Source organism: Myotis yumanensis, unplaced genomic scaffold (genome assembly GCF_028538775.1).
Source record: "Myotis yumanensis isolate MYYU_CA2020_CCGP unplaced genomic scaffold, mMyoYum1.0.hap1 SCAF_4, whole genome shotgun sequence".
Lineage (NCBI taxonomy): Eukaryota > Metazoa > Chordata > Mammalia > Chiroptera > Vespertilionidae > Myotis > Myotis yumanensis.
The window spans coordinates 1,005,620-1,026,435 of record NW_027223755.1 but is presented as its reverse complement, the minus strand read 5'-3'; the positions used below and the strand labels follow the sequence as shown (position 1 = coordinate 1,026,435).

Genomic DNA, 20,816 nt, shown 5'->3' with positions numbered 1-20,816 from the left:
TCTGCTTCTGTAGGAAGAAAGTATTCCCCACACACCCTGTGTGTAACAGGCATAGTCCGCTCGTTTAGGTGCTTAGGAAACTGTTGTCCTGTGTAATCTCTGCCGCAGTCACTGCATGTGCTTGTGATGAGCAGGCGATCCTGGGAGGTCACATTCCTGCACTCAGCCCCTCAGCCTGGCCGGTGCCCTCTCACTCCTACTGCCGCCTACACGCTGCTTCCTAACCACCCCGCTTGCTGCTCCTTGAGCCTGGCTTCTGGCTGAGCCCTGACCACCAGGAGGCAGCTCCTGTGTTGAGTGTCTGCCCCGTGATGGTCAGTGCGCCTCATAGTGATGGGTCCTTCTGCCGTTCAGTCGATTTGCATATTAGCCTTTTTAAAAAAATATATATTTTATTGATTTTTTACAGAGAGGAAGGGAGAGGGATAGAGAGTTAGAAACATCAATGAGAGAGAAACATTGATCAGCTGCTTCCTGCACACCCCCTATTGGGGATGTGCCCGCAACCAAGGTACATGCCCTTGACCGGAATCGAACCTGGGACCCTTCAGTCCGCAGGCTGACGCTCTATCCACTGAGCCACACCGGTTAGGGCTGCCTATTAGCCTTTTATTATACAGGATGTGCTCCTCCAAGAAGTCAGGCACAGTGACTTAACAATCGTGGCTCATATAGGAGAGGAAGCTTTGTTTTAAGAAAAATTCTGGGTTCACAGGGCTGTAAAATGTGTCTGTTCTTGTACGTAAATGGAAAAGTTCTCACAGTCGGGAAGACACGCCTGGACCTGCTGAGGCTGAGGACAGAGTAGCCCTGTGAGTTGGCCTTTCCCCAGCACGCAGCCTCCCGCCGCCTCCCGCCCTTGCCCTTCCTGGAGCCATTCCCCGTCACCATTTGCTTGAGAATCTAAGTTTGAAGTTTGGTTTAATGTCAGTACAGTGTTCTTGTTTTTCTGGTCTGGGTACCACTCTATCAACTCAGATTTTTCTAAAATTGGAGTAGACTATATATTAACTCTAATTAAAACAGGAACAAAAAGCTGAAGACCTTGATTTACTTAGGAGAGTATTTCCTTTTTTGAACACACTCACCCCCCCTCTTACCAGGTTGCTATTGGTTCTCCCATTGCAGAATAGCCCTTCGCTCCTCGTCTTGTGATTGCACATCTTTATATAGTTGGAAAAACACAGGAATCTGAGCACTCGCCATAGCACAGCGCGCCTTGGAACTTTTTAATGTGCTGCGCTCAAACCATATTTATTTGTTTCTAATTAGATTCTTAATTTTCTTTTTATGTGAAAAAAGGTTTTGATCATTTCAAGAAGGAGTATTTTTTAGGCATTAGTTAGACATCGTAGTGATTGACCGTGTGTGAGGGATGTGTGTGCTGGGGTTCGTTTGAGGGATTTTGAAGACTTCACATAACGATCTCTTCTTGTTATCACCCTGAAAGAATCGATAGGATGTAGTTGTTCCTTATTTCTATCGAACTCGGTGTGAACAGCACTTTAGAAAGTGTAGAGGCTAAAGCCTGTGTTTTGCCGGCTGACCCATGGAGTGGCTCCATTGCAGCCGAGGCAGCGCCCGTCACTGTCCATTTCTGTCTGTGGAAGCCACTGTTGCACCCACCGAGCACGAAGGACTCGCTCTGCACTGGCAGTGCCATCGGGTCATTACTTGAAACTGCTGCCCTCCCGCCCCATGTGTTCCACTCCCGCCCACCACACTCTTCTCAGATGCCTTTCATCTGGCGTGGTGTCCCTGAGGCCGGGGTGCCCCTGAGTCATGAGGGACTTTCCACTGGACTTGTTTTTAGAAATACTTCGCTAAAAATAACAGTGACTTTTATTAATATGTATCATCTCTGTGTTTAAATTGGGCACAGTTGGCACTAAATGACTTAGGAATGAGACCTGGCACGCACTCATTTGATGAATTACTGAGCCCCAGTGTGAACAGCAGAGCCTCCTGCAGAAAGGGTCGGCCCGCGCCCGCGCCTGCGGTCACCATGCAGGAACGCACATTGGTGATGCTGACCTCAGGGCAGACCGTTAGAACCCGGTGGGTAGGAGCCAGGGCGGGCCCTGCGCGGCACTCGGGATGCGGAAAGCTGGAGGCGTGTGCCTTTCCGTCCTCGGTGAGAAGGGTGGTTTGTTCCAGAACAGCCGCTTCCAAGCACGTCGCCCACATGTCCGTGGGGTGAAAGCGTAGATTGTGGTGCCTCGTCCACCAGGACGGTGTCAGCTGGAAAGAGGATGTGCAACTGGAATGCAATGGGATGAACTTGGGGTCACGTTGAGGGTGTAAGTGGTGACACAGCAGCCACGGCACAGTGACCGTGTCGCAACCCGAGTCCCCCCAAAACCACTGCCTTGTCCTTTTCCTCTTGGTCCTGGCGCCTCCACTCACTCCTCCAAACCAGGTCTAAGCAGGTGACCCTCCTGTTCCAGGGGGTGGTGCTGCCCATTGTCTGTCAGGTGACCTCGTGCTGTAGTCGTCTTGTGACCAGTCTCCTGAACTGCATCCCCGTCTCATTGCTCTGGCCCGGGGTGTCCTGCAGGGGAGGACTCTGCCCGTGCTGGTACTTGGCTGCTTTGCGCTGCCGTGAGGGAGGTGGCTCTGTGTTTGCCTGGGTCTCGGCTCCGAGGCCGTTCTGCTAGGTGAGTCATCTCTGTGCTGCGGCCACGTGCAGGCACTGGAAGGGAAAGAGCCCTCAGCACCGTGCAGAAGCTCGGGAGACGCTCATGGGCCCCAGTTCAAGCGTGAGTCACAGCGGCCTCCTCAGAGCTGAGGCTCCTCAGTGCTCAGCTGGATCCAGGCCGCCCTGCTGACCGCTGCCCAGCGCAGCTTTGACGCAAGCACTTGTCTCAGGTCGAGTCCCAGGGTCGAGTCCTGTGGGAGCGGCTGGTCCTCTGGGTGAGGAGAGCCCGAGGGAAGACACCAGAGGAATGATAACTGCACCTTTCAGATGGCAGACCGGACCCCTTAGAATCCGTGCCTCCCTGACGATGGTGCCCAGCTGCTCGGGAGGCCGCCCTCCTCGGACTCGGCCGCTGCCCACAGCCCTGTCCTTTGCTGGCCTCTGCCCAGAGCTACTCTCACCTGCCCCGGGCCTGTGCTGTGGTTCAGGTGCCTGTGCAGGAGCAGGTGTTCACACTTGATGGAGGCCCAGGACTCCGGCCCTTAGCAAGGATGGGAGGGCCCTTCTCTGCACCTTCTCGCCCTGGGCCTGCGTCCCACGCCCTCCACGTGGCCTCCTCCCCCCAACAAGTGTGTCCCCTTTCTGTGCAGGCAGCATCATCCGCTGCATGCGGCGCCTGGAAGAGCTGCTGCGGCAGATGTGTCAGGCGGCGAAAGCCATCGGGAACACTGAGCTGGAGAACAAGTTCGCCGAAGGTCAGTGTCCCTCGGTGCCTGCTGTCCCACAGCACCTGTCCGTCCCGTCTCCCTGGGTGGCCATGCGCGCCCTCTGGTGGCGGTTAAGTAAAGCTTTAGTGTCTGGGTCACGTTTTTAAGATGATGTATGTTTATGTGCCCCTCCGGTGCCCGGCCTGCCTGGAGCTCCTGTCCCAGCGCGGGAGACAGATAACAAGCCAGCCCTCCACAGAGAGCAAAGCAACAGGCAGGATGGACGCGGGGGGGGGGGGTGGGGGGGGAGGGGGCGGTGGCGGGAGAGATGAGCGTGTGGCCCGCCCTCGCCTCCCTCAGGGTGACCGCAGGCTTTGCTGTCACGAGTGCTGGGCAGACGGGTTCTCCCAGGCCGTTGGCTGTTGCTTTGCAGGCCCGTCTGTAGAGTAGACGGTGGAAGAAGCGGGGAGTCCAGCTCCGGACAGGACGGCTAGAGTCAGGGGGTGGCAGGGGGGCCAGGTTTGTCAGTGGGCTCACAGGGTCCGAGCACTGGCCCACGTGGGGCTGAGCAAAGAACCCCACGACCTCTGCTGCCACCTGTGTCCACGACACCTGCAGACATGGCCTGACGCCGTGTGCCCAAGAGGAGACCTAGTCACTCCGGTTTAGGTCTGATCATGGGAACTGGGTAAAAGTAAACTTTATCTTGGTCCTGCCTCAGAAAGAATTTTACATGGTCACTGAAATTGTAGTGTCTTCAGGTTGAAAATTCATGCTTTTGGGTCATCTAACTTCTTTTGACAGTTTAGTCCTTCCCCAAATAAGGTTTTTGGGATATTTTTAGACACCCCCCCACCCCACTCCCACATGCGTGCACACACACACAAGCACACTGGTGTACAGGAGACACACACACACACACACACACACACACAAGTACACTGGGGTACAGGAGAGTCACACACACGTACACACACACACTGGGGTACAGGAGAGACACACATACACACACACACTGGGGTACAGGAGAGTCACACACACACACACACACACACACACGGGTACAGGAGAGACACACACACTGGGTTACAGGAGAGTCACACACACGTACACACACACACTGGGGTACAGGAGAGACACACATACACACACACACTGGGGTACAGGAGAGACACACACGTACACACACACACTGGGGTACAGGGAAAGTTGCGGCATCAGACCAGGCTGTGGCTTCCAGGTGGCCCCTCTCAGCTGGCTGTGAACTCGCCAGGTCTCATTCAGACCAGCAGGGTCGTGTGCTGTCCCTACAACGGGGGGATGACATTCTTGATGGCCTCAAAGGCTAACCTGAGCCGTGCTCTCTCTCAGGCATCACCAAAATCAAGAGAGACATTGTGTTTGCCGCCAGCCTCTACCTGTAGGAGCCACGGGACGTGGGGAGGCCTGTCCGCCTCCCGTCGGGTTGCAGATGACCACATGCGCGAGCAGCGCTCGGCTCGCCCTCCCACGACAGTCGTCCTCAGACGTGAACACGTCACTTGAATCAAGCACCATCGCAGACATTGTAGATAAGCATTGCGTTTTTAATAAAAATGTACAGGTGAGGCATTGTCGAAAGGCTGACATTTCTTCGTGGACTTGGAGCTATTAGACAGCCGCCGTGTTAGGGAACTATGTACACACAGGGAAGTGAGCGTCGGGAATAGCAGCAGAGTCCCTCCCGGGCTGTGCACACAGGGACCACCCTCCTCTCTGGGCAGCATCCTTCCCCCCTCGGCCTCGCGCCTTCAGGGCTGATTGTTCCGGAAGTGATTCTCGCCGGAGGCCGTTTCATGCAGGTTTGTGTGAGAAGCCTCCTCCTTTCTTTCCTTAAAAGAATTTCTCTCCTTGAAGAAATCTGATACATACACCACCTACAGGGAACAGGTTATACTCAGAATAAGTTTAGAAGCCATAGGCAAAGTCTCAGCAAGCAGTGTGCAAAACTGACTGTGACAAGCAGGACACGCGTTACGGGGTAGGACTGGGCACAACCATCGTGCTCCCGGGCGTGTCTGTCCAAGGGGGTCACCCCGCGGAGCTGCGTTTTATGTTTGGGGCGAAGAGCCTCACTCTGCTGGCAATTGTTACTCTTCATGTAAATTTGCTTTTTCCCAATTCATTACCAACAAGAACACGGCTGTGGTCAGAGCCTTTCACAAGGAGCACACGGGGACTCCGGTGTCCATCTGTGTCCACCCTGGCGTGACTGGGCAGCCCTGCACTCTGGCCTGGACCCCGGCGGGCACACGCCCTGCCACCCGGTCTCACAGGCGTCTCTCCACTCAATTACTGAGGGTTAAAGGAGTGGTACTCACCACCAGCACTGCGACCAGCGCCCCCTGGATGAGCCCCGTCAGCACGTCGCTCCAGTGGTGCTTGTAGTCGGACACGCGAGAAAGGCCCACGTAGATGGACGTGGCCACGAGGCCAAACTGCAGTGTGGGCCGCAGGAGCCTCGCCCAGTCCGCCCGCATCCTGGCCTGAAGGTAGAGCTAACGGAGAGATAGTGTCAGTGAGGAGCTGAAACGACTTCACCTCGTGTCCCCTTGCCTCTACGGGGCTGGTGTGTCTCAAATGACCCGTAGGCATTAAACACCAGTCATTAAATAGCCGATATTCTTATCACACACGGAATAAGGCTTCAGACAAGCGTCCTAAAAGTTCACCCTTCTAAGCAGAACAAAACGAACTACTACCCAGGAACGTCTCAGGATTTACTGCCTCCGCAGGCAGGTCGCCTCGCCCGTGTCCCAGGGCAGAGGGCGCCTTTGGACTAGGGTTTCAGCCCCGCAGTCTGTCCGAGGCTCACACGAAGGCGCGGAGGCCAGCGCTGCTGACAGCGCGTCTTGGGCTGAGTATCTAGAGCAAGTCTGCTTAATGCTCAGCAACTGACACCCGAGGGCTCTACCGCCTCGGCTCCCTCGCAGGTAAGTGTCATCACTGCCTAAGTCAGCGCCGCTGTAGTCCAGCCCTCGCCCCACAGAGGGTTCTCTGCACCCCCTTTGCAGTTCTGACCTTTCCCACCGAGCCCTGAGCGCTCCTCCCGGCCGCCTGCCTGACAACGCAGCCTCAGGACCCTGACGAGGGAGACAGCTGGGTTTCCTGTGAGCGCCTCTTGGCAAATCTGGGCTCATTAAAAGGACGTTTTTGGTCTAATTTCTATCCAGTGAGGACATGAAAACTGTGTGTGGCTGTGCTTATTCAGAACAGACATAGGCCCGCGCCCAGCTGTTGGGCACACTATGGGCTCCGTTCTCGGCAGCTGGGAGCACCTGGTTCTGAAGATACATGCCCGGCGGGGGGCTCTCAGCTGTGGGCTTAGGTGCTGCCGGCTTTCCACAGTCCCCTCCCCCCCCCAACTGGGAGAGGGCAGTGACCCTCGGTGTGGGCAGCAGGGGCGGGCGCCTCCAGTCACTCGTCACACAGCAGGGTTCGACCAGGACAGTCCCCACGACTCCTCGGTGCCCGGGCAGCGCAGGCCCAGGGGGTTTGCAGTGGGGGTTTAAGAGGGAAGCAGAGGGATTACCACGAGCCGAGAATGGATGCGGCTCCCCACTCCCTGCCAGACCCGAAGGGCTGCGCTAGCTTAGACCTGAGAGAGGAGGCGAGATTTAAAGGACACCTGCGCCTCCCGCTAGAGCCGCTCCCTCCAACAGGAAGGGACGTGGGCTTCCCGGGGACACACACAGGAAAACACCTCACGTCCTCCACTAACCTTTACCCAGCCCCTCCCCCAGTCTCCTCTGCAAAAGGGCGGCCAGACCAAGGCCACAGGAGCGAGGGGGAGGGGGCAGCTGCAAAGCCGGTCCATTCCCCGTCTCTGGTAGGAGAAACCGACCAGTCAGTGTCCGAGCAAGAACTCCAAGCAAACCAAACCACCCAGACGGCGCATAGCCGTGTCAGGAGCAGGAGCTAGTGGAGAAGAGCCAGCCTTGGGGTCCACCTGGGCATGAGGGACAGTCTGGGCAGCAGCCATCACGGCCGTGGCAGACGGGCACCCACTCTAAGGAGCTCATGGCACAGCAGGGGACAGGTGGCAGGTGTCAGCTGACAGGAGTGGTGAGGTGGCCCACGGGAGAGGCCACATGCACTCCCACTGCGCACCAGGTGAGGGCGGGGGCTGCAGGGAGAGAGCCCTGACCTGCGTCATGCAGGCACGTACTCACCGCCAGGAACAGCATGCAGTACATGGAGAAGGAGGAGTGGCCCGAGTAGAAGGACAGCCTGGAAGAGAGGAGAGATATTCATTCTCTCCTGGAGGCCCAGGCGTCCTCCCCGGCCCATGGCGCCCTCTTCCCCTTTAGAACCAGGAGGGGGAGGCAGGACAGGGCAGGGCAGCGCGGGGCGGCTGTGGTGACACTCAGGATGGCTGAGTCCTGGAGCCAGCCTGCCAGGCTCACCACAGCAGCTCTGACACCAGAACCGGCCCAGGGCCTGCGGGTTATTCTCCACCTGCAGTCGGCCCCGAGGAACACGCCTCTGGAACGTTCACAAGTGACTGCTTTTTATAAGACAAGCTCTGAAGTTTAAGACAGCGACAGGTTAGTGTTCTCAGTGGGCACACGTCCAGCCGGGGCTCCCCCAGGCTGCAGGGCTGCTTCCCCTGCGACAGCCCTGGAGTTGGACAGTGTCAGACGCACCGTTCGGCCCGCAGAGCCTAAAGCATTTACTGGGCGGGAGGCAGCTGCTCATCCTGGGCTACCAGGGCCCTACAAGGTCTGCTGCACGTCATGACGCGTTGGAGATGAGAGCTGCACTAAGTGCTTTAAATCGAGGACGAGGACGGGAAATGGGGGGACGGGCGCAGTGAGAACAGAGCCGGCCCCAACTCAGTGCCGGCCGCCGGCACCCACTCCAAGCCGCGCCGCGCCACGCCGCGCCGTCACCGGGCCCCACGCGGACACGCACCTGCCCTCCTTCACTTTCTGAGGGTTCCCTCGGCAGACGTAGTTTTCAATGTAACCGTCGCTGCTGCAGTTGATCTTTGACCAGTCTGGGTCGCAGACGTCCAGGAAGTGCGGCCGCAGCCTGCCGATGGAGTACTTGGCGATGTCGGTCAGGGACTGGCTGGCAGCCGCCCCGAACAGGAACGTGCCCACGGCCTTGTAAATGGTGGCCACATAGTTATTCCTGACGAAGGAATTCGAGTGCAAGAGGTTACAGTAAACACACAGGGCTTCTCCGATAACCATCTGAAAAAGAAACAGAAGAACATGTGAGAGCAGCAAACGGGCACTTCAAACAAAATTAAAAATAGAAAAGAAAGTGGTAAATCACAATAAAATTATTTTTAAAACAACGCTCCTTTCTTTACGCATGCAGAGCCCACTTAGGATAGCTGAGCACAGAAAGGGGGTCGGGTCAATGGCCAAGCCAGAGGAATGTCCGTCCCCCTACAACCTTGCTTCTTGTCTTGTTCGGAAATAAACAGTTTGAATAAGCAGACAGTGATGTGGACAAAAACAGTCTGTTCACAGAACACGACCCCCACTGGAGCATCCCTTATGGAAGGCTATATCTTCGTTCTTCCCAGACACTCCGTACGTCAAAACAGCCATCGCGTTAAAAGGGGGAGAAAAAAAGGTGGATGAGAATTTTAAGGAGTAAAACATCGAAAATACAAGCAGGGACCTATCCCTGAGGCCAGTGGCAGAGGGCAGAGGAGGCCACGGGAGCGGGAGGCCGGGCGCCCTGAAGCCCCTTCTCCAGGAAAACCTCCCAGGGCCTCCTCCCACTGCCGCCTGCAGAGCTGCAGGCCACGCCTCCCAGGCCCCGTGCAGCTGCAGCGGTGACCAACTTGCAGCCATGGAGTGAGGTCAGAGGCACAAAAAGGTCTACAAATACTTGACAAGTTCACAGACTGATACTCTGAGAAATTTAAAAAACACACACACACCAAATGGCAACATTATAAAAACTACATTTGCTAATAAAACAAGCCACACTAGCTGCCTGAGCCCAAAGTAAAGGCCTGAGCGGCCTGCTGCCAAGTCCTGCGGAGCGGCTGAGTCACAGCTTCCCTCAGACCTGCTGGCTCACTGCTTCGTCCCACATGAGGATGGTTCGCCTGCACGAACAGTTTACAGTGCTGGCCACCCCCGGTGCGCGGGCGAGCCCCGCCACCTCGCGGAAGGAGCTCAGAACCTGGTCCCGACGTTCCTCCTTCCCCGGCCCCCCCAGCTCCCAAAGTCCCTCCTGAGCTGGAACTGACGCTGGCCGTGAGCCCTTCCTAGAAAAGCAGAATGGATGTCCAGCTCACTAGGAAGCCGGTGCCACCACGCGCCCTAACACATGACCTCACAGTGGGCGCTGAATAAACTAACTGAAGATGCTGCCTCGGGGCAAACACGTGGAGCCCACAGGAGGCTCCTGGCTGGGGTGCTTGTGTGCAGACCTCGCCTGTCCCGAGAGGCCCCCGGGGGGTGGCCGCACTGCCGGGCCTGCCCAGCCACCTGCTCCACCTCCCCGGCTGCTGGGGGCCCAGCACCTGACAGACCAGCGGCAGGAAAAGACTCTGGTTTGGTTGTGGAGTTGGTCTTGGGCCACTCAGAACAGGTACCAGGTGTGTCAACCCCAGTTTGGGCGGCGAGACCTCACGGCCCAGCTGTCGCCGCGAGCGGTCAACCGCTTTCCCGAAACGAGGCTGGACTTCCAGAGCCTCCTGTCAGGATGAAGGATGAAGGGCCTGGCTCTCGCCCTGGGGACAGAGGAGCTGCTGGTGCAGGCTGACCCGCAGGAGCACACGCTGCAGTGTGACTGCGACAGGAGGCGGGACTCGGACGCCGACCCGTGCAGCCAGCCCGTGTCGTTCCGGTCGTGGGCTCCGGCTCCAGTGAGAAGCGGGCCAGAGGGAGGTGCTGAACGGCTCTTCAGGTAAACCAGGGTGAGTCCGAGTGACCGGCACGTGGCAGCCATCTTTTTGTTTCGTTTATTCTCTTCTCCTGCCTTTGAGCCGTATGTCCATTCTCAACCTCTGGGGACGCCCACACTCACGAGACCTAATCTGTGGCCTAATTTTAGAGCTGGGGTGACGGTCACGCATTATTCACTCAGACCCGAGAGACAGAATAAACCAAGAACTAAAGAGACGGGGGAGCAGAGAGAACGCTGTTGAAGGTCAGTCTAATGATGACCGAAGGCAGCATCAGAGCCTGCTCGGCGTGACCCTGTCCGTCTCTACGCCGTCTCTATACGTTCGTCTTCGCTCGGGCCCACCTTCCCAAACAGTACCCAGGACCCCTGGCCTGCTCCCACTCCTGCCTCCACACCTCCGAACACCTGGGCCCTCATTAACTCGGTCTCCCCCAGAAGTCGCAGCCGTGCAGCAGGCACAGGGTCCCAGCCAGCCTGCCACGCCTCCTCACGGAGCTCGCCTACCGCCATCCTCGTGTTTGTGGATTGTTTGCAATCCATGTCCAAAGCCTGGGTGAGTCTGAGTCCTAGGCCTAAAAGGCTTTTTAAGGAGATGGTTTACCTTCCGACCACGTGGGCCTGCAAGAAGCTGAGCTAATGAATAAACTGCAGCTACTTTACACAAGCGCGGGAGCCTCTGCCTCGAGCAGCGCCTGTCCCTGCTGATGGGTCTGTGAGAAGACCGCACGCCATGCACCGTGCGGCGGGCGGGTCAGCGTCGAACCGGCCCTGATCTCCTCGCTGTTGTTACTCTCCACGTGAAGACACCGTGCTCACGGGGTGCGAAACGGTCCAAGCTGCGTGTCACTGACGGGACAGGAGGGCTGGGTGCTGGGCGGCCGGCACCCCGACCTGCAGTGGGGCCGTCCGTCCTCTGCAGCGACCTGGGCAGCTGCACCTGCAGAGCATGTTACTGAGCAAAGCCCAGGAAAGTAGACTCCTATCTGCAACCGAGAGGCTCTACACTCTCCGTGTAAACAGTGATCTCTCAGGAACACGGAGACAACAAAAGACCCTACGCTCACTCCACCCTCAATGCAAGAATCAGAGTAACACCCAGCAGGAGGACCTTCGGTTAAAGGGACCACTAGTTCCTAACCCTCGCCCTCCGGAGGAGTCTCCGAGGTCACTGCGTAACCCCCGAGCCAGGACCGGGCGGCCCCACCCTGGCAGCCGGGACCCCTGAGGAACCGGCACCGCTGCCTCCAGGGCCTGGTCTCAGGGACACTGGAGCAGAGGTTTTCTTGTGTCGATGATCTACTGTCATCGCGAGCGATTCCCCTGCAGAGCTGAGGACTGTGGTCATTCCTGAGCAGGACATTCCATTTCTGAATGAAGAAGTGTCTTTATTTTTAACTAATTCCCAAAATGACAACCCTGAGGCTATGATCTTGTCGGCCCATCTCCTGGATGGGACATTTTCTGCTTTTGACTAAGGCGAGTCTTGCTTCTCCAGTTACAAGTTCTGAAGCACAAGTCCTCGCCTCTCCTCTCTGGGCCGGGGACGCAGTCCTCTCTGTAGGCCTGAGGCCTCCCCAGAGCAGGCCGGGCTCGCCCCCCTCGGTCACTGTCACCCCCCAGAGCGCTGGCGCTCCTCGCCGTTCCTGGTGTGACCTGAAACTCCTTTGAAGTAACCGTGGGTTAAATGAAGGCTTAACATTAGTTAGCAAATTTTCTTTTCCCGAATCAGTAACTAGAAAGTAGGTACAGAACAGTCTACCCAGATTCAGAAAGTTATAAACTAACATCCCACCCATGTCTAAAGTAGGAACATGATACTAGCACCAGCTACCGCAGGATCACTGAACGAGAGCCAGATCCCCAGCAGCCACTGGCCGAGAGGCGCAGGGAGCTCCGGTGACCACGGCTCTGCTCTGGTCCCACCGACAGTGAATAACAGCTTCGGGCAAAGCTGAAAGCACACACATCGCTTTAAGGGTGACGCACTGGTCATTCACAGATAACATCAACATCAAGCCCACGGACCAAAAGGGAGAAGGTGAAGAATGGATGTAACTTACGACGATGACACTGAATGGAATGAGTATTCCCCCCAGTAACGCGTAAGGGATGGTGTCTTCCTTGTATGGGTACTTGATGGACACGTCATTACAGAACAGTCCTCGCTGGAAGGGGGTGTGCCTTGAAGTGAGAATTGCAAAAGGCAATCCGGCTAGCAAAGGGAATAAATGAAAACATCATTAAAAGTGGAGCATCAGCACGAATCATCGGCAACAGTGATCCCAGAGGCTGTCAGCACGCGGGAGGGCGCAGCAGTGCAGGCGGGAGAGGAGGTGCAGGCAGGGCCCCCGCATCTTCCACAGGCAACGCCCTTCCAGGCCTCCTGGCACACTTCCACCCAGAGGGATCTTCCCTTCCTCCAGCACCCTTCTCGTGCCCTTGTCATTTCAGCACTATTTTCAAACCCATGTGTCACAGACTTTGCTTTCCACCCAGGTCTAGGTCACACCACACCCAGGCCTGGTCACTGGCCAGGCCGCCCGAGGGTCTGAGGAAGCTCTCCCCCAGGCGCTGGGACTGTCCACGGCGAGGGCACAGCGGCTGCGGGAGGAGCCGAGCTGAAAACCAAGTCTCTGAGGAGAGACGCACGTGGACCAAGCACAGCAGCAGCACCAGACACTCTGCTCCCGCAGCGCCTCCCTGAGGACGGCCTCCGCTCAGCTCCGAACGTCTAGCTCCGGCTGGTGTGGCCTTTAGAAGCCCTTCTCCTCTGCTGCTCCGAGCTCGGCAGACCGATGCACACGGCAGCACACGGACCAGTACCACCTGGCACTGAAGTCACAGTTTAGCAGAAACCCTCGACACGCGGTCTGCCCCAAGTGTCCAAGCAGGGAGGGTCCCCGCAGTGCCGCTCCCGCTAGGCTGACACGCTGGTGTCCACGCACGACCCCTCCCAGTTCTCATGAGCCCCGGGAGCCCGAAGGCCACGCCTCTGCTCTCTGCGGAGCACGGCCCACAGGCAGGTGGGAAGGAGCGGCACGTCCCTATTTCCCGCGTCCTCCCCGGACACCGGCGCCCGCGTTCGTTTCTCTGGGGAAGCCACTCTGCCGGAGCGTGAACTCGTAGAGGTCAAGGTGCTCACAAGGTTCTCGTAAATGCTCCATTTCAGAAAAACCTGCCAGAGCGGACTGTGCTCGCTGACCCGTGACCCGACGCCCCTCCCACCATCTGCCTTCAGGCTCCATCACAAGCACAGCCCTTCCCCGGCTCAGCCTCCCTCACCATCCTGCACGGGCTCAGCCTCCCACACCATCCTGCACGGGCACATTTCTCCTGTTCGCAGAGACCCACCACGTCTACAATTCGCTTCGCCTGGGAGAACTCTATGCATAACACACTGCATGCCTCTGAACTGCTTTAAATTTTCAAAGAGCACTTCTCTCTTGGAGTAAGGTATCTAGTACAGAAATTGAATCCACATCTGATTAGTGCCTAAAACTTGGTAGGTTTTATGTCCTTATTCTCAGAAAAAATTCACATTTATAGGCCCAAATACATTGGAAAATGTTTTTAGCAGGCATATTAAGTTGTGGTTTTTTCCCCTTTGACCACAGAAACTATGTTAGAAATTATTCTTAGATTTAGAAAAATATTTGTGGGTGTTTTTAGAATAGGAGGAAACAAAATAAAGTCACATACATGTATAATTAGTCCATTTTTAAAAATAGGGATATTCGAGTGGACAAATACCGAGGAGATCCATGGTGTGAGGGATTCCGCTGGACGCGACAGGACACGCAGCTGAGCACCACACAGGACACTCGCTGCAGCAAGTGAGGGGCACGCGGGCACGCAGTGGGTCTCGCTGCCACCGGCCCGGGCACCGCTCACCTGCTGTCGCTAGGCAGACCTGCCTTTTGCAAAGCTTTCATCTACGTCACATGGTGCGTGGGGTTCTGTGATGGGAGGGTCATCGTGTGGGAGCACGCAGCTCGCTCCTGTTTGCTGATGACCAGGGTCCTGGTCACACGCGGAGACGTCTGCTTCACCCACTCGCCAGCCGACGGACGCTCGGGTCGTCTCCAGTTCTGGCCTTTATGACTAATGACCAGGGTGATGCTGACACGTATCCCATGTCGCACGCGGTGCCCTCGGACAGACAATGGTCACGCATCCGGCTTCCTGAGAAGCCGCCGGCTGCTTTCCGAGTGGCTGCTGCTCTGCACCTCCCGCCTTCTGCTCCTCAAGGCGCCACATGGCTGGTGACGTGAGCCCAGAGTCAGGCCCTCTGCACGTGAACTGTCACTCACACGGACAGTCACAGCCGCCCTCCTCCAGTGCAGCTAGAACACATCGCAGAGAGCACGTGACACGGAAACGCTTCGCTTCCACACACGCCAACCACAGAACCTCACCCACTGCCAGTCATCGCAAGCCCATGAGACGTGGGCACCCCCCCCTCTCCAACCCTCCTGCGGAGACATCCGCGTCTCGATACGTCACTCAAATACTAACGAGTGTGTAAGTAGAAAGAAACACTGCCGACGGGGTGTCCGGCAAACCTGAGAAACCCAGCTAACGGGGAACTACACACACACCTCCCCCAGCGATGCCACAGGCTCACCCACCGGGCGGAGACTGAAGCCTGCTCCTCTGACTGCAGGACAGTATCCCATGGAGTGGACAGGAAACAGCAGGTGCCCAGGAGGGAGTGGTGTGCACGCCAGAGCCCACAGCAGCCAACCACTGAGGGACACGCGGGCTCAGGGCTAAGAAATCCTGACAGATGCCAGGCCCCTCGAGACCTGTTGTGAGGTCAGGTACCACGCTCAGTGGCACAGAAACACACGGAACGGAGAGGACAATGTCCGCCTGTGGGTTCTCAGGGCTCATGTCCCTCTCCCGACGCCTGCACCGGAAGGGGAGGCCCAGCTGCTGGAGAAAGGGCTCTGCTATTTCGCCAGCTGCCTGTGCCGCTTGGCTAGCAGCTGTGTGAGGCTGTGGGTCCCGAGTGCACTTTCTCCAGCAGGCCTTCTGCAGCGCTCCCTTGTTTATTCTCCCAGATGGAAAATGCCACGGAGGAAAGTCAATTTTGAAAATACATTTCTCAAAAGATGCCAGGAGGACCTAATATACAATCACACTAATAAGATAGCAGAAAGACTATGCTGATGCCTTCTTTTCCTTCTGCTTATATCTATAATAATAAAAGCATAATATGCTAATTAGACCAGATGTCCTTCCGGACGACCTTCCGGATGAAGCTGGGGCTGCGAGGGAAGGCCGGGTCCTGGGTGCCAGAGGGAAGCCGGTGCTGGCAGCTGGGGAAGGAAAGCCTACTGTTGCACGAATTTCGTACATCAGGCCTCTAGTGTGACAATAAAACTCTGCTGACTATTCTATACAGCAGCAATGAACAACTGAAAACCAACATTAAAAGCACAATAGCTTTTTCTGTGTGTGTGATAGCCCGAAACACTGAAATCCTCAGGTATAAACCTCACAAACCGTGTGGGCTCTGTGTGCTGAAAGTGACAAAACACGGATGAAGTCAGAGGCCTAGAGGAAGACTCGACGGAAGAGTTAGCAAGGGGAAGGCGTCAGTTCTCTCCAAAGGGACGTGACTCTTGTAGAGATCCAGCCAGACTGCTGGTAGACACACTGACTCTAAAACGTGTGCGGAAAAGCAAGGCAACCAGAGAGCTAAGAGAGTTTTGAAAAAGGGCTCATTCTTTGTACTGTACAGTTCTGGGGCTTTCGACAAATTCAGAGTGTCCCAAAAAACGTATACACACTTTGAGCATAAAGTCAGTGTTTATTAACATACTAGAGGCCCGATGCACGAAATTTGTGCAAGGGGCTCGGCCTCACAGCCTGACTGCCTCACGGCCCCACAGCCCCGCCCACTGGTCATTCCAAAAGGTCGTTCTGGAAGGTCGTTCCGCGGTCTGGTTTAATTAGAGTATTAGCTTTTTATTATATAGGACAGTTCATTTTCCACATGCATTCCCAGTTATCATGGTGCAGTTTAGATCACTGTAAAATATTCAATGTCTCTTTAGGAGTTTTGTATGTTGGTCACACACACACACACACACACAGTTGGCTATACTATATTATTTTAGGCTAAACATGTTTACTAAAAGGCTGTGCTATAGAATAATCAAGACCTAAGAGAAGCAGCTACTCACAGTCAATGTAAAATAATCTGGGAAATGCAGAAAGTAAGCTTTCTGTTCCCAAACTAGACCCATTTTACACTCTAGAAAAAGGATATGCATTGCCATATAGGGGTTTGGGACTTAACTTTCATCACTCTAAAAGTTGCATACAAATTCAAGCTTCTATCTTTTTCTAGAAATGTGACATTTATGAAAGTAAATGTATAAGGACCTGGGGAGTGAAAAGGTAAACCTACACAAAGCCAGAGGGAAGGGAAACATTTAGTGTGAAATTAGATCCTTTAAACCCAAAAAGAAACGTTAAGCCAAGAAAACATAAAAATCTACAGTCTTCCCACTGGCTGAGGCCCTCTACGTCTGAGGTGACATGTAAACTATGAAAATGAACAGACAAGTCGCCGCGGGCGCCAGCCGCACATGCAGCCCCTGACAGCCACGTGCTGCCACTGCGTTTACCAGAAACACATTTTCATTAGAAAATCTTTGCAGATCACCGCTCCAATATTGGGAATAAGAACGCAAGGATTTACCCAAGTCTTTTTCTACTACTTTTTGAAAATTTACCTGTATTTTTCCTAATTTAAGCTGTTTGATATTTATAATAACTCAAAAATGTTCATTATACAAAGAAGTAAAAAACAAGGCACAAACTGAGTTTGCAGTGTGTTCGCAATGGTGTGAACACTGACCAGCTGGCCTGGCTGGTGTGGCCGTTGGTTGGAGCTTGGTCCTGTGCACAAAGGGTTGAAGGGTCAAAAATTTGATGAGCAGGCGCAGCACACACCCAGGATATGGGTTCGGTTCGATCCCGTGTGGGGTGTGTACAGAAGGCAACCAATGGGTCTCTCTCTCTCTCTCTCTCTCTCTCAATGAATAAAAACATGTCCTCAGGTAAAGATTTTTTAAAAAACCTGCCCAATTAAAGGAAATACTAGTAATATAAGAATGTTAATGGTTTTCTTCAAGTAGCAGAACTAATTAGGGTGATTTCTCCTTCCTTTTTCCTTTATAACAGATTTTCTTAAATTCACTAATAAATATGTATTATTTTTATAATTTAACATTTTTTAGAAAGAGATGAAATGACTAAAAATCACTTCCTTATCCTCAAGCAATCATCTCCTCAAGTACAGGGTGGTTCATAGAAAACTCTACCTGGCAACAGCTGCTCACAGCCATGGCTGCAAGCCAGGCCTGCACTGCGCCCAGCGGTGACAGCACGCCTGCTTTCCTGCACATGGAGGCCGTGCTGCCGGCACAGCAGACGCGCCCAGTTATGGTGGAATTTACCTCTTGGGAAAAAGTATCTCCTTAAACTAAATACAGATGTTTCTCCCTTTTTATTCCTATATAAGTGGTTATAATCAAATTAGAGTGTATATGCTATCTATGGAAATATTTAATACAAGAGGCCCGGGGCATGAAATGTGTGCACTGGGGGAGAGGGGTGTCCCCTGGGGATCGGGCCTAAGCCAGCAGTCAGACATCCCTCTCGCAGTCCAGGGCTCTCACAGTCCAGGACCCTTTACCACCCACCTACAGCGAAGGCGGCAGAGGCTCCCTCCACCGCCACTGCACTCGCCAGCCGTGAGCCTGGCTTCTGGCTGAGCAGCACTCCCCCTGTGGGAGCGCACTGATCACCAGGGGGCAGCTCTGCGTTGAGCGTCCGCCCCCTGGTGGTCAGTGCGTGTCATAGCGACCGGTTGTTCCCCTGTTTGGTCTATTTGCATATTAGGGTTTTATTGTATAGGATATCTTGGAACCTAACAAAATCCAAGTCCCCTTCACAACACGGTACTAAAGACTAAAAAAATCTATTAGACAAAATGAACTGCGATATAAACTAGAAAACCCAAGGAGCAGGTTATTATTCAAAGGCAATTTGAGGGCAAACCAGGGAAGAAAAGAAAAGCCAGCCTCCCTGCTGTGGAGACAGGCGCTGAGCAAGCCCACTCCCTGGGGAGACGGGCGGTCAGAGGAGAAACCTCCCGGGGCCGCGGGAGGCACAGGAGGCACACAGAGGCGCAGGCAGGTTCCGGAATCGGAGCCCAGGGCGAAGGGTGTGAGCGGGACAGCTTATCTGTGGGTGGCACTTGGCCTAGAAGGGAACTTTCTGGCTCTCTGACATAACGAAGCCCAGCACCACCCCAGACCGATGACCTACCTCCAGCACCGCACAGCCTCAAACCCCGGACCCAGTCTGAGGAGTCCTGAGGATTCTATTCTGCACACGTCTTATTGCTCAGGTTTAACACATACATCTGTCTCCTTCATTATGGCCTCAATTTCCATGTAATGATATGATAAGACAAGCACAATCTTAGCTTATCATGTTATTTATCAACACAAAATCGCTTTCTGGGCTTGCGCAGGTGTCTTCACTCATGTCTTGAAAGGAGTTGCTCCGAATGACTGAGGTGAACCTTCCCTGTAACAGATCACCATCAGTCTTCAGGACGACCCCACTTGTTTCTGGGGCATCGCACCCCCTCTTCCCGGAGGGGCTGCCCCTGATGAACACAGCGGCCTGCTTCTCGGGCGGTGGGCCGTCAGCACACCCACACTGGGAAGGCCGGGGCGGCCTCACCCCCAAGGCCATCACTCCACCACCCTCCAGCACCACACACAGCGCCACCTACCTACACATGCATTTACTTACAGAGGAAATGGGTAACCCAAGCCCCAGCACGGTGAGCATGGTGCTGGTGACGGTACTGTCACGGTACGGGTACTGGATGCTGTTGTCTTTACAGAAAAAGCCTCTCTGAAATGGGTATATGTGGCCCAAATTTAGAGCAGCCATGGGCATGGAAGCTGTTGGGAAGGGAAAAAGACACACATGGTTACATTCAGTTCACTTCATCAGGAGGCCAAGTCTACTGCATGGGGTGCACATCTTAAGCATGTTCTGCCCTTTCCGAAAAGGAACCCATGCTCCACGATCCCGAGTGCAGCGGGCAGCAGGCAGGCCGCTCGCCCCGCCCGCCCCGGTCACCGCCACGGAACCCGGGAAGGGAGCCAGCTGGCCGGGGAAGGCACAGCGGGGAAAACGCACGGTTCTGCATTTACATTTCATAACTAACTCGTTTTTTATTGAATTGCTTCATATCTTAAATATATTCAAGAAAAAAAGGAAACTCAGTAAATAACATTTAATAATCATAATTATTAAAACAGCCAAATGTGGTTAAGGAGGGGCAAGGTATAGAATTTTGTTTCACATCAAAACTTAAAATATGGTTAGAAAACAAAAGAAACCGTAAGTATATTTGATAATAAAAACAGAAAGAAACAAGCCTTTTATATTCCAAAGACAAATTAAAAGTGGTTTTTATTAAGCCCTGGCAAGCCTCCAAAATCACTATGACGAGCAATACAGGAATAATGTTCATTTGAGATTTTTCACCCAAATAAAATGAAAGACCAAACTTCAATGAGTAGCTCCTTAGTCCATCCCAACGGGCCATGATTTTAGGCTCTGTTGTGTACAACTGGACCGTTCACGTCTCTGCTCACTTAGACTCGACTCTAGGCTAGGCCTTGAAGGGGATGAGTGAGTGCAGCAGCTAGCAGGGGCAGGGCCTGCACTGCACAGACACAGAACGCACGCTCAGGAGTTGTTAAACGTGATCCCAAGATATATTTGGGGGCGGGGCCGAGGAACTTGCTCTGTATCTTGACTGTGATGGTAAGTCCACAACCCTAGGAACTGTACAACCAAAGCCTCAGTCTCACTGTCTGTGAAGTTTAAAGGAGATACCATAAAAGACAAAACAGGTCGAACTTCTACGATGGTTTAAAAGGCCCTACAGCAGCGGTTCTCAACCTGTGGGTCGCGACCCCTTTGGCGGTCAAACGACCCTTTCACAGGGGTCGCCTAAGACCATCGGAAAACACATATATAATTACATATTGTTTTTGTGATTCATCACTATGCTTTAATTTGTTCAATTTGTAACAATGAAAATACATCCTGCATATCAGATATTTACATGACGATTCATAACAGTAGCAAAATTACAGTTATGAAGTAGCAATGAAAATAATGTTATGGTTGGGGGTCCCCACAACATGAGGAGCTGTATTAAAGGGTCGCGGCATTAGGAAGGTTGAGAACCACTGCCCTAAGGGACCGCAGAGGTCAGCCTGAGCTGGAGCAGCGAGAAAAAAAGAAAAGGCAAACAGAACGGAAACGGCAGGCGAGGGGGCAGCAGGAGCGGCCGGGCAGAGGCCAGCCGGGCACACGGGCACGAGCGCAGGGGGCGCTGTCCAGCCAGCATGCACTGCGCTCACACTGGCCGGGCCGGAGCAACAGGAACTAGCCAGCCCTCCCTCGCCCTGGAATAGGGACTAGGACCCCCCCCACCCCCC

At 54.4% G+C, this 20,816-nt stretch overlaps 2 protein-coding genes across 3 annotated transcripts in view; one reads left to right on the top strand and one right to left on the bottom strand.

Moving 5' to 3' along the window:
- MTREX (Mtr4 exosome RNA helicase) overlaps window positions 1-4,965 on the top strand; it is a 49,453-nt gene extending 44,488 nt beyond the window's left edge. The window contains exons 26-27 of the mRNA XM_070411743.1: window positions 3,289-3,393; window positions 4,717-4,965. Coding sequence (XP_070267844.1) covers window positions 3,289-3,393; window positions 4,717-4,769 — 158 coding nt within the window. The 3' untranslated portion in view covers window positions 4,770-4,965. The remainder of the gene's footprint in view (window positions 1-3,288; window positions 3,394-4,716) is intronic.
- PLPP1 (phospholipid phosphatase 1) overlaps window positions 4,911-20,816 on the bottom strand; it is a 40,096-nt gene continuing 24,190 nt past the window's right edge. Inside the window, exons 2-6 of one of the 2 annotated variants that reach the window (XM_070411745.1) lie at window positions 19,105-19,259; window positions 8,299-8,582; window positions 7,557-7,614; window positions 5,706-5,882; window positions 4,911-5,261 (exon numbers count right to left, since the gene is read on the bottom strand). In XM_070411745.1, coding sequence (XP_070267846.1) covers window positions 5,136-5,261; window positions 5,706-5,882; window positions 7,557-7,614; window positions 8,299-8,582; window positions 19,105-19,259 — 800 coding nt within the window. In that variant the 3' untranslated portion in view covers window positions 4,911-5,135. Of the gene's footprint in view, window positions 5,262-5,705; window positions 5,883-7,556; window positions 7,615-8,298; window positions 8,583-12,323; window positions 12,476-19,104; window positions 19,260-20,816 lie in introns of both variants that reach the window. The other variant, XM_070411746.1, reaches the window with a different exon arrangement.